The 14,045-nt window shown below is 35.2% G+C and overlaps 1 protein-coding gene across 3 annotated transcripts in view; it reads left to right on the top strand.

Moving 5' to 3' along the window:
• The window catches only part of LOC113040283 (uncharacterized), a 33,623-nt gene extending 20,048 nt beyond the window's left edge, over window positions 1-13,575 (top strand). Inside the window, exons 1-7 of one of the 3 annotated variants that reach the window (XM_026198626.1) lie at window positions 986-1,266; window positions 2,228-2,524; window positions 3,860-4,195; window positions 4,827-5,135; window positions 11,406-11,537; window positions 12,635-12,705; window positions 13,096-13,575. In XM_026198626.1, the coding sequence (XP_026054411.1) occupies window positions 1,221-1,266; window positions 2,228-2,524; window positions 3,860-4,195; window positions 4,827-5,135; window positions 11,406-11,537; window positions 12,635-12,705; window positions 13,096-13,146 (1,242 nt within the window). In that variant the 5' untranslated portion in view covers window positions 986-1,220 and the 3' untranslated portion in view covers window positions 13,147-13,575. Of the gene's footprint in view, window positions 1-985; window positions 1,267-2,227; window positions 2,525-3,859; window positions 4,196-4,826; window positions 5,136-11,399; window positions 11,538-12,634; window positions 12,706-13,095 lie in introns of those variants that run through there. The other 2 variants (XM_026198624.1, XM_026198625.1) reach the window with 2 other exon arrangements.
• The last annotated feature ends 470 nt before the right edge of the window (window positions 13,576-14,045 follow it).

The raw sequence follows: 14,045 nt of genomic DNA, 5'->3' as shown, positions 1-14,045 counted from the left end.
AATCATATATTCTCACATGAGTCCAACATTTGCTTTGTTTTTCATGTAAACAAAAACATTGATACTGAATGACCTTATAGATTACAGTTTAGTTATTTTGTCTTCACTAAAACTGAGAATAACAGTTTTCTTTCACCACTTAGTGTTATTTTTTTTATCTTTTTTTTTTTTTTTTTTTTTTTTTTTACTAATTTCTTTAGATCAATAGCGCCACTCACTGGGTCAGTCTTTAATCAATGTTATAAATGTTAAGAGGCTTCTTAAGTCAATGCATGTAAATAAGAAAGCTGTTTGATTACATTTAATAGCATGGTGGTACATTCGCCCTTTTGAATAATGTAGCTTTTTAATATGCATTATTTTGTTAAGTATTGCATTATTGTTGTGTAGTAAGGTTTTCTTTCTCTGTGCTCCATTCAGCTTTCAAGCAGCTGCTGAAATTATCATGATTTCTATAAAGATTAAAAGCATTTGACCAGCCTTTCTGTGTATTTCTGTGTGTTTTGCTATGGTCACTGATAGAACAGCTTGGGACTTGGCCAATGCATAGTTTTAGTGATTCCAATGGGTGGAAAGCTTTTTCTTTCTTTCTTTCTTTCTTTCTTTCTTTCTTTCTTTCTTTCTTTATTTTTTTAATTGGTACTGTTCATTAACGTGTTCAAAGTTATATTTGATTTTTGATATTTGCGTTTACAGTGTGAAACCCCAGACCTGCACTGATCTGTACTTCACATACACCTACCCCTAAAGGCCCTGTAAAAAAAAATAATAATAAAAAAACGCCACACTGTAAAACACCATGCAAAATAACACAAGCAATATTTAATATGATCAAGTTAAACTTAAATATCTAATCAACTAAAAAAAGAAACCTTTAGAGTTTAGTAGGTCTACTGTGTAAAACACTGGCTGTGTGTGACGCTGTCGTTCCTGACACAGTCTGACACAGATCCTGACACAAACAGAGCATTCACCACTGCAGTGAGATCAGGGTACTGGACGGAGATTTTGCTGTGGTTCACAATAAAAATAAAGAACGAAAACAACTTTGGACGTGTCTCCTTCAGCGTAATATAAATAATAAAGATAAATCAGCAGTAAATTTCCATCAGTGTAAATAAGTCTTTTTTCCTCTTCTTTTTTTCGGTCTAGCACTGAGAAAAACGTGTCGATCAGAGGACTGTAATAACTCTACGGATCATAATTCACTTCACCATATCATGAAGAGAGCAATTTTACTATTTCTGTTCCCGGTATTCGGTATCGGTAAGTGTTTTTTTTTTTGTTTGTTTTTTTTTATGGCTGCAGCCAGGCATAACTTAAAAAGTGGATGGGAAAGTAGTGAGTGTTAATGAATGTTAGTGTAGCAGTTATGTATCGACATAGAACTGACTTTAATGTGGTAGTTTTATTCTTACATGTACTAGAATCAAATGTATCATAAGGCCTGACATTATTCATGTTAGTGAATAAATACATGGACACACAATTATCCAAATTAACATTCCTAAACAGTCTAGTGGAAGAATATACAGTAGAAGCCCTCACATATTTGTCCCCTAATTAAAATCAGTGTTCATCGTGATCATATCATATTTTATTTTGTGATTTAACTGCGATGGATTGAAGCGCTAGTGTTTGAAGAGACACAGAACGTTCTGTCACTTAACATTCAACAGGACTGAAAAAAATAAAAAAATAAGAATCCATTGACAAGCATATTTTATTATAAACTCTGTATAGTTATTATTTTCGATGCTTAAATGACATCCGGCCACTTCTCAAAACACATGAATAAAGTATGCTTTTCCCAGAGTTCCACCAGCCCTACATCTGTAACCAGCAGAACCCCAAACTCATCATTTTTATAGCGGAATGATAAGGTTTTTGCAAGTGGTTTGCAATGCCGATTCATAGAGGTAATCAATAAAACAAAATAATAATAATTGGTAAGTAAACCTCCATTGGATCACTTGGGATGGACCAACCCCTGTATATGTTCCAATAACAATGACTGCATTACATTACATTCAAAATAAATGTTCCTTTTTTCCCCCATGTTTATGAATCTGGGCATAAAGAGACATCCATTCATGTCTTCATTAATGTAGACAGTAGTAATTCACAAGACATTTATTAGTGCCACTGATCAGTAGACACATAATTGAAATTGATTGATTGTTTTATAAGTTTTGTTTCTCTCTGACTGTTTCTGATTGTTTTTCAGGTGTGTTTGGTGAGTCAGTGTCAGTGAAGGAGGGAGATTCAGTCACTCTTCACACTGATGCTACTGAAATAAAGACAGACGATGAAGTTGAATGGAGGTTTAACTCCACTCGCATAGCTAGAGTGACTGGGAACAAAGCTATATATGATAATGACATGAAGTTCAAGGACAGATTGCAGCTGGACATTCAGACTGGAGATCTCAAGATCTCAAACTTCAGAATCACAGACTCTGGACTTTATAAGTTTGAGATCAACAGCCCCAGAGTATCCTCAGAGAAGACATTCAGAGTCAGTGGTGAGTGTCTTTTAATTCAAAAATTATGTTCATAATTATTTATCACTCTATAAAATATGTTAATTATTTGCACGTAAAATGCTAATCAAAAAAAAAAACAAATAAGCATTCAATAGTTTTTAAAAAAACTCCTTAAAAGTTTAAATTCCTTAATCAGACTCAGTGGGCCAGACAAACAGACTACATGAAACCAAAGTATTTGACAACCTGTGCAGTTTAATGTCCAAACTAAAATCTTAATTATAAACAGGAAAAAAAGATTGCATGCATAATGCCATACTTTTAACTACAAACTAAATATTAAAAGAAACAGTAACACCATAAACAGACAGCAGAATGGACCAATAGAAAAAAAGCTTAACAGATGAATGTATTGTGGTGAAGGAGATGCAATGTTCTCTGGTAGGATATTGCATGGGTGTGCAGGAGTGTCAGCCTTTCTCGCTGATCAAAAGTTACCTTTCCTTCCTTTATACATTAAACATAAGCTGAATACCAGCACCAGAACTATAAAACTGAAGGCAGATGTGTGGTGAACTGGAGGTGGAAAAGTGCATGAAAACAATTTCCTCATGTTTAAACAATAGTATAGACGTATTGCAGAATATTGACCTGATCTGCCAGTCAACCGCGACATGATCACAGCAGCAGGAATGAAAAAAATATGATCTGGGCAAATGGTGTAACAGTCACTGGAATACCAACAATGAATCTCAGTGAACTTAATTAACTGTCAGGGCTTTTGACTCTAAAAATGCCATGCAAGATATTCTGGGATTACAGAATCTTGATTTTTTTGACATTTTTAGTAACCTGTAACAAGGCTCTCACTGCTGTGTACGGATGGAAGAAGGGGTAATATATTTTTTTTCACAATTGAAACTGGTATACAACAAGGTTGCATGCTTTCGCCGATGCTATTCCTCCTTGACATCATCTTCATCAGCCACAATTACATTGACCACCTGCACATCGGCATACCTGAACAGGTCGCAACCTCCTCCTTGCAGATCTTGACTTTGCAGATGATATCCTTGTTTTTGGCCTGACCCAAACTGCCCTACGTCATCTTACTATGGTCCTAGAAAATCAAGTGGCCAGTGCTGGATTCTGAATTAATGGACAAAAGACCAAACATCCAATTTTGGAATTCACCTCCCCTCTCCCTGCAGATTAAGCTGTGGGTCCTGGCCACGATTGTTTAAAATCATTTTAAAAACCATTGAATAAATTAAAATTATACTGCAGAAAGTGACATGATGTTTATTAGACAAGACAATCTCTGTTAAATCTGTTTAGTGACTGACAGAGAAACTGTTTGTGTTTGTTGTTCAGGTGTGAGAGATTCAGGAGTGAAGTCGCTGTCAGTGCTGGTGGGAGATTCAGTCTCTCTGCACTCTGGTGTCTCTGAAATACAGAGAGATGGTGTGATACGATGGAGATTTGAACATCTTAACACTCCTGTAGCTGAAATCAGTAGAAAGGTTGGAATCTTCAACACATCTGATGGACCTGATGGGAGATTCAGAGAAAGACTACAGCTGGAATATTTGACTGGATCTCTGACCATCAAGAACATTGGAACCAGTCACTCTGGAGTTTATGAAGTTGAGATCAGGAGTGACAGCCGTGGATACACCACACACAAGTCATTCAATGTGACTGTCAGCGGTGAGTCCAACAATTTAATAATTAATTTAATAAGATCAGCACTGTGTGAAGCGTTAAGATTAAAATAAACATGTATGCTTAAAATTAACTGTTCAAGGCTTCGTTTAGCAACTCTTTAAAAGAAGATTAATTCAAAATTAAAGATTTTGATTTGCAAATGAACTACTATTATTATTAACTAATAGGACCATTGTCACACTTTTTATGATGTAGTGACACTGCAGCTGTGTGGGGTGATTTTTATATTGAATATATACTGAATGTATACTGTATACTGTATACTTTTTCATGTGTTATGAAGTGGTTGAAAATGTATTACAGATGCTTCATTTTTCTGTGTTACTTATTCGCTTTAATGTTCAGTTTAATGGTGAACTCATGTTCACCTGCACTATTGATGAACACATTTCTCTTCTTGTCTTTGTCAATCATTTACAGGAAATGTGAAATGTGCCTTTCAGAACAGTGAAGTGGTGATGTAGTAATTAAACAAATTAATTAAAATAAAAAAGTAAAATGAAACAACGATTGCTTTAATGAGCTTAAATAGACAATACAAAAAAATATTTATGCTATTAATTAATGGGTGAGTCACTGTTCCTCACTGTTCTTTATGTGTTTGTTGTGACAGATGCAGTGAAGACAGTGTCAGTGATTGAGGGAGAAACTGTTACTCTACTGACTGTTACTGAAATACAGAAAGATGATCTGATACAGTGGATGTTTGATGGCACTGTCCTAGCTGAAATCCATAAAACAACCGAACGATTCTCCATATTTGATGGACCTGATGAGAGATTCAGAGACAGACTGAAGCCGGATCATCAGACTGGATCTCTGATCATCAACAACACCAGAATCACAGACTCTGGACTTTATGAACTGAAGATCATCAGCAGCAGACACATCATAAACAGGAGATTCACTGTTATTGTCTCTGGTGAGTAGATCAAATCTGTCAATATAAAAGCGGTCTTATTTAGATCAGAGCTCTAAGAATATTTCTAAAGTTACTCTTCATTTCAATAGTTGAACAAAACATTTGTATCAAACTATTTTAGTTTCTTGGTGTCACAGAGAGGTTTGGTGAAAATTACTGCAAGATATGCATCCATTTATGATCCAAACTTATTTTCACGTTAATGCGGATGCCGCCATTTTCGAACTATAACGTGTCAGATTTCAGGTAAAGCGCTTCCGCTACTGGTAGTTGTTTTGTGATTCAGTAGTTTCATGGTCACTGTGTAGATTTTACAGGCTAGTTTACTTTTAATATGGACCACAGAAAGACTGGCGTATTTCGTGTAGTTAAGGGTTGTTATAATAGCTGGTGTAAATAAAAAATACCTTCAAGACTTTTTTTGACCATAATCCATGCACCAAAGCTGAATGTGGATGGGGACCCTACACTGAAAAAAGTAATAAGTAAATTTACTTAATTTTTATTTGGCAAGTTTTTGCACAAGCATTTTTCAAGTAAATTTAACACATTTGGAAATTAAGTAAATCTACTTAACTAAGTTAAGTAAAAAAAGAAAATAATAATAAGTAAATTTTATTGAGTAAAATTGTATTAAATAATATTAAATTAATGCATTTAGCAGACACTTTTATCCAAAGCAACTTACAGTGCATTCAGGCTAACAATTTCCACCTATCATGTGTTCCCGGGGAATCGAACCCACAACCTTACACTTGCTAATGCAATGTTCTACCACTGAGCTACAGGAACACTTCAAGATCTTGTGAAAAATAAGTGAACATTTCACTTACTTTTTTATTTTGGAAAAGTTTTTACACTAACAAAAAACCCAAAACAGAGATTCTAGAAATTTCTAAATGTAAAATTATTTTTTTTCAAAACAGTTTTATCAAATGAGGGTAAATAAGTCTCTCACTTCTGTCCCTTTAAACCAGTTTACAGCAAAGACAGCACGAAGGACTGGATGCACATGATAAATATTCTGCAATTAAGAAAACAGACAAAAGAAATAGCACTGTAAAACCCGTTTGAGTAAACAGATTGCCTTGATTTAAACCCTGTAAGTTTTAAAACTTTGCATTCAAGTAATTAATTGATTAACTAAGTGCTGATTGAGAATTAGTGATGAACAGCTGCTGTTAACAAACAGAATCACTGAAGAAAAGAGAAACACAAGAACTACTAAAACTGACTTCAGACACAGACTTAGATTAAATCAACTGAAATAAAATACATGAAATCTCTCAAGATCTGATTGAACAACCCCACAAACAGCATCACCAGCTCCACTTATTAATAACCAGACTGACTTTATTTCTGTCAGACGTCTACAGAAGATCTTATTGAGAATGAACTAAGGTTTAGATGTTGATTTATTGTTTCATTTGAAGTAACCATGTTAGAGATCAGTGTTTGCTTTAGTTGGGCTCTTGACCCTTGATTTCTGTCTTAGTCTTTTCTCTGGCTGTTATAACCGTGTGTTTCTAAAACACATTAGTTGTGACTCAAAAGCCCAGAAGGAATATCATCAGGTGTTAACCTGTACTTAGGTGTAGGTTGTGATACTTTATATTGGTGATGATAATCATCAATTGTTTATCTGCAGAGGTGGGAAGTCCAGGGGCCAAAGAGTAAAAGTCCTGCCATATTTTTGTTCCACCCATGAACTCATCAGCCGATTTCACCAGAGGAGGAACCAAGTCATTCCTTCCAAGTCACAAACGAGTCTTGAGTCAAATCCCAAGTCCTCAAAGAGTTAAAGCTAAAGAGATAATTAAGTGACTAATTAAATGAAGATGCATTAGTGATGAACACCTGCTGTTTACAATCAACATTAGGGCTGGGCGATATATCTAACGATATGATCATGCGCATCTAATCAGTAAAGCTGCTTCCGTGATCACCGCTAAAATCTCCATCACATAATTGGAGTTGCATTTAATAGACAGCAGAGGTGGGACTTTCAAGTCACAAGCAAGTCTTCAAGTCATATCCAAGTCCTCAAAGGGTTAAAGTTAATGAGATAATTAAGTGACTAATTAAATGATGATTGTGCATTAATGATGAACACCTGCTGTTCTTGAGAATTACAGAGGATCAGATGTTGATGTTTTATTGGTTAAAGTGATGCAACCATAATGGAGATCAGCGTGTGCTTTAGTGGGGCTCTTGACCCTTGACTGTCATGTTAGATCTCTTTATGTAGCATTGCATGAGGTGCTGTAAAGCAGAGAGAAGAAATTAATCTGTATGTGATAGGTGGTCAGATTACAATCAAATTAACATTAGCTCTATTTAAGTTTAGCATAATCAACCCAGTAAGACAACACTATGGGGGAAAAAAAATTAAAGTAAGTGCATTTTAAATCTACTAAGTGCATACAAAAGTTGAAAAACTATACTCCGCAGACACACACAGACATCAAGAACCAGCATATGACTCTCAACAGTGGTGACAATCAACAAAATGTTGCATGCTGGGTAAAACCTTAGTAAAAACTCCCGTCATGCACTGCAGTATGAAAAATTGTCACCACTGTTGAGGATCGTGTGATAAGTGTGTTTGTCTAAAAACCTGATCTTATTGTCTCCTTTTGTGTCTTTCAACATTGAATCATTGTGATTATTATTTTTATTTTTTTTACTTCAGTTCAGTAATAGCTGAGTGTCAGTCTACTATCCAAAGATAAACACAGTTTCATGATGTTCAGTCATCATGAGTTATAAGCAGAAAAAGCATAAGATCATATGTTATTGCAAGGTTTGATTCAGCAATGCATACATGTTTGTTGCAAAAACAATATTGCAATTGTTTTGAACCAAATTGTTTTGAATTAGTAAAAGGGTCAAGACTACTTAAAGCAAACCTTGACCACAATTATGGTGGCATAGTGTTTTTTTTTTTTTTTCAGTTGAAGGCTGTGGCTAAATTCAGTTGTAGTTCTTGTGTTTCTCTTTACTTCAGTGATGTTGATTGTTAACAGCAGATGTTCATCACTAATGCACAATCATCATTTAATTAGTCACTTAATTATCTCTTTAGCTTTAACCCTTTGAGGACTTGAATATGACTTGAAGACTTGCTTGTGACTTGAAAGTCCCACCTCAAATACGGGGTTGTTCTACCGTATTTAATATGTACATATTTATATAATAAGTATGCGCATAGGTGAATAATTCCCTCTGACTATTCTCGACGACCACACTCCTGTCTGGTAGATGGCGGTAAATGCACCTTAAGTTGGTTTGCCAACCGCCAGTTAAACTCTAAAAGAAGAAGAAGAAGAAGAAGAAAGTCCCACCTCTGATAGACCAAGGGGCAAGGAACTCGACCGGAAGTTGAAGTCGGGTGGGGGCTGCCATCTTTTAGCAGAACTTCACTTGCGTTAGCATTCCCATTGACTCCCATTCATTTTGGCGTCACTTTGACAGCGAATAACTTTACATCTGAGGCGTTTAAAGACTCTGTTTGTCCATTATTTATTTCTAAAGATACACGAAAATGTATAATGGGCTCCATTACCTTCTATGTTACATTATGGCCCCGTATAAACAGTTTTTGTAAAAAATAGGCTAACGATTGCGTCATAACCACTCGGCTCTCTGTCGCATTACCGTACAGACAGGTGGAGAAGCTCGCAGGCAATTAACTTAATATGGCGTACTGCCGTTACATTTTAAAATACTATACAAAATAATTAATCAGAATACTTACTCCTGCTCACTCACGCCAAAGAAATCCCTGCTCAAGCTCGCCGTCTCTGCAAGATTAACGATGACAGTTTGCACTCACAGCTACTAGAAGATTTACATCTGTCAGACAGGTTGCTGACGTCATCAAGCTTCGTTTGAGTCTGCGCGTCAGAAACGGAAGTGCTAAAAAACGCTAAAACTGGGCTTCATTTGTCTCAATTGAGTTGCAATGGGGTCGCTGTGTCCATTTCTTTTACTGTCTATGTGATAGACAGAGCCGTAGATCGCTGACAAGCCACGCCATATCGCGTTCATTATTGAATGCGATTCATCTGCGATAATTAACGCGATATGGCGTGGCTTGTCAGTGATCTACGGCTCTGTCTATTAAATGCCACTCCAATTATAAGCAGGTGATGGAGATTTTAGCGGTGATCACGGAAGCAGCTTTACTGATTAGATGCGCATGATCATATCGCTCGATATATCGCCCAGCCCTAGTAATCAGTTTACGGAAAAGGACAAAAAAAAATGTATAAATCATTACTACTTTAAAACAGTAAGTGATTTCACGAAAAAGCAGAGATGAATCATTTACCAGTTACCTAAATCCTCAATGCAATCACATAACTACAGGGACTCATGTCTGCTTTTAAAAACATGAATTCTCTTTCTGTTTCATGTACCAGCACTTGGCCGACTTTCCCGCTGAGCAGGTAACGTTAACGTTACTGATAAATGCCTCAATTCTTTTATAATTCCGCATCTACTCCAAGCGCCAAAATGATATTTAAAAAGTTAATGAAGGCCACTTTTTATGTGGCTACACAGGCACTATACCCAGTGGGCAATTGATGTCAAATAGACATCAAATTGACGTCAAACATAGTCATCAAAGAACTGGTCAAAAATGCAAATCAAATCGATGTCAAAACTTGACATTAAATTGCCGTCAATTTTTGACATTCATTTGATTTGCATTTTTTAAAAACATTTTTAACACATTGATGTCCTATTCTAGACCACAAGAATAATGACAAAACAGTATTAAATGCAAGATGTGTTTTATTAAATGCACTGGTTTATATCAGAATTTTGTAAATTTTTCTTAAATGAACATGTAGTTGTAATACCGTATACACTTGGTATTACAATTTCATTTAGCTGACACTTTTATCCAAAGCGACTTACAATTGCTATATGTATGTCAGAGGTCACACGCCTCTGGAGCATCTAGGGGTTAAGTGTCTTGCTCAGGGACACATTGGTGTGTCACAGTGGATTCAAACCCGGGTCTCTCACACCAAAGGCATGTGTCTTATCCACTGCACCAACACTTACTTAATGTGTGGTTACAGCAAAAATGCTGCATAATTTTTTTTATTTGTAATTAAGCAAATCAGTATATTTTTGGTAAAATATAATATATTCACCTCTTTCATTGTCAGTAATTTATGCCTACATTTTATAAATAGTTTTTTGTTGTTGTTGTTTATATGTTTTTAACCACAGAAGTCCCAGAAGTTACAAGTCATGCAAAAATCAAACAACATATGACATGCCGAATGGATGCATTTTGAAGAAAAAAAAAATTATTTGATGACTATGTTTGATGTCAATTTGATGTCTATTTGATATCAATTGCCCGCTGGGTTGATATCAATGTGATGTCAATATGACATCAACTGAACGCCTATAACACGATGTTGATTTGATGTCAACTCAATGTCAAACATGTTGGCCCATATACTTACATAATCAATTTCAGTATGGGATGAACCTAATATTTTCACCAATTAACCACTGGAAGGACTTGATGTATAATCTGACTTTGAAATTATGTTTTGCAGCATCTTGATCAAATCTTGTCTAATATTTGACGTCAAATTGACATCAAGGTGCCCACTGGGTATGCTTTTAAGTGGGAAGTATTAACAGAATTAAAAAAACGAAATTACCGATATGGGAAAATTAAGTCGGTTAGAGGTTCTGAATTTCGGTTTCGATTACTTTTCAATTAATCATCCAGCCTAAGTCCATTTGCATTTTACATTATAGTAACCTATAAATATATACAGTCTGTGAGTGTCTCTCTATCATTACAGTATCAGGTCTTCACTCAATTTATATACAGTAGTGCTGATGTTTATGTGTTATAATAGACTGAAGCTTTCATTTGTTCCTGCCTCGATAAAAATGCTGAATTCCACCAAAAAAAAATGCTCATATAACATATTAGAACCTTGTGTTTTGCATTATATGTATTTTATATATCAGACTCATACAGAGTATTTTATTCTATTTTTATTATTATTGTCTGCTCAGAGAACAACACTGTGTAGCACTTTGCTCAAGACAAATTTCCCTTCTGGGACAAATAAAGTTTATCCTTATCCTTATCCTTATAGATCAGACACACACTCACACTAATGTCTGTTTCTCTCTATCATTACAGTATCAGTATAGAGCTGCTGTTTCTAGTGTGTGTGTTGTAGACCAGACACACACTCACACTAATGTCTGTTTCAGGTCCAGGTCTGTCTCCAGCTGCTGTAGCAGGGATTGTTTTTGCTGTTGTTATTCTGGTGGCTGTAGCTGTAGCTGTAGTTGTAGCTCCTGTTGTGATTAAACATCGACGCAGGATCGCTGAACTAGAAAGACGAAAGAGTAAGTATCACACATAGTTCATATAATATGAAAAAATGAATAAAGTCTGATGAGCGTTAAGATAATAACAGATAAAGGGCAGACACAGATCTTCTGTGAGCTGTGTCTCTGTGTGTCTGTAGAAAACTCAAACACAGTTTCTGCAGATATTATGATAGAGTTTGATCTCACATGCTTTTTTGTGTTGATAGGAGTGTGACGTGTCTTTATAGTAATGATGATATTAAAGTCTAAACTCAGTTCTGGAGCGCCGTGTCCTGCAGAGTTTAGCTCCAGCTTCCCTCAACACACACACACACACACACACACACACACACACACCTGAACGTTTCTAATACACCTCTAAGACCTTGATTATCTACTTCAGGTGTGTTTGATTGACATTTGTGCTAAACTCTGCAGGACTGAGTTTAGACACCACTGTATTAAAGATATTCAATATTAAACAGCATTACTGTGAAACTGTTCATCTCTAAACAGCGTTACAGAAGAAACCCAGAAGTATCAGAGACAGCGATGACCTTGTGCTTTGTAAAACTGAAGAACAAGCTTTGTGTCTTTCTGAACTTACTCTGAAACAGAGAAGTCATAGTTTACTCAAAGCTAACCAAAAGAGAAACTCAGATATTAAACCAATAATAAATATGATTAAAGAAAGATAAATACATCATGAATTATCTGCCGGATCTGCAACATAAACCTGGATCATTGTGTAAGAACAGAACAAGGATTGATTTGTGATTTGATAAAGTGACTGATTGATCTACTAATAATACAGAGAAACACACATTACAGTGTGAGCACAGACTGATATTACAACAGTAAGATCTGATTTAATCACAATGACTGGTTTTCTGGATCTTCTGATAGTAAAAGATCAGTCCGTCTGTTCACAAGATATCAGCTTAAAGTGAGGGATTTTGAGTATGAAGAATCACAAAGATTGTGATATTAAATCTGAGTTTGATTTGAGACGTGTATTAACAGCTCGATCGACGAGCAGAAATATTATATAATATAACACATATAGATATAGGTTCTTGAGCGTCCTGTGAAAATGAAAGATTTACAATAAATTCAAATCTGTTTGCTTTCAGGAAGTGTTTGGTTCCTCTTTTCAGACTTATTCCGTGGTGTTGGGCACACCTTTTCAGACTTCTTCAGTGCTGTAAGATACGTATGATTTAGATTCATCCCTGTTGTTCATTCACACATCATGATAACATTAACATCATTAATACACATCTAAAGACAGAGTCCACCTCGTCTTCATCTCTTCTTGATGATTTTACTGATTCACTCTCCGATATTAACAACACAGTTATTAATGTATTAGTGAAACATAAGAGGATATTTAGCAGTTAACCAAAAGCTTCATTCTTTAAACTAATAGTTTATCTACAGCTTGATAAACTTCTTCTTCTGTGTTCATAACCTCAGTATTTCATGTTTGTGACTGTGGCTTCATTAATTCAGTTATTAAACACCGTTATTACAATACTCCATCAGTGTTATATGATGAGTTCACACTGACTGTTTTTCTCTTTTTTTCCTCTAGTTTTTCTCAATTGAAGGGTGGAAGACCCCAGGAAGAGAGTCCTATCTTTGATGAATGATTCAGTGATGAAGTTGTCCAAACTCACTGAAACAGAACAGCAGCAGTTTCTAGTCGTTTATAATCACTTTAGCAATACACACATGAAGAGTTTGAAGTGGATTCAGTCGAGCTTTTGTAAAATGAAACTAATGAGTTTGTTTTGACATAAACAGAGAAACATGCTTTTATTCGAGAGGAAGTTAATGTAACAGTTTTCTGTTTGTGCTGATGCTGATGTTACACTGATCATATTAAGCTATTCATATTAAGCTCTTTTGACTCAGTTTGACTGATTAAACTCAGGATATGACACTAAAATTACTTGATTGTTGTTAAACCTGCAAAATATTTCAGGACTAAACTCAGGATAATTAATGTGTGTATGATTTTATTTGTGTTTGTTTTTATTTGATAGTATTGCTTGTATTTGTGCTTTAAGTGTTCATAGCTTTGATATTTTGTAGATTACTTTAGTTAAAAAAAAAAAAAAAAAAAAACTTTGTATAGTTTTTTCAAATACTTTCCGTCCCCTGAGTCCTTCAACTTTTGCTCATTTATAAACCAGTTTTTAGATCTTCAGTGCTATGAAAATAAAGTTTTGTGTGTGGTTAAGTCTGTTGTGTGTTTGGTAATGTATTCAGTTCATGTACTCATGTATAGAGTTAAAACTCTGATTATTTCAGTCACTGATGATGAAAAGATCACATCAGATGAATATAGAGAAGTGTGATTGTTTTCACATCATATCTCCTGTGAGTTTTACTGAACAGATCAAATATTTTATTGTGATGTGGATATAAATATCAGTCTAAAGCTTTAGACTACAGGAAACCAGATAGCAGGATTTCTGTAAATATAAATTTCATTTCATTTGAAACATTTTTTTTTTTATGTTTCTCTTTCTCTCTGAA

The sequence above is a fragment of the Carassius auratus genome, chromosome 22, assembly GCF_003368295.1.
Source record: "Carassius auratus strain Wakin chromosome 22, ASM336829v1, whole genome shotgun sequence".
NCBI classification, from domain to species: domain Eukaryota; kingdom Metazoa; phylum Chordata; class Actinopteri; order Cypriniformes; family Cyprinidae; genus Carassius; species Carassius auratus.
This window is presented reverse-complemented; position numbering and strand designations above follow the sequence as displayed.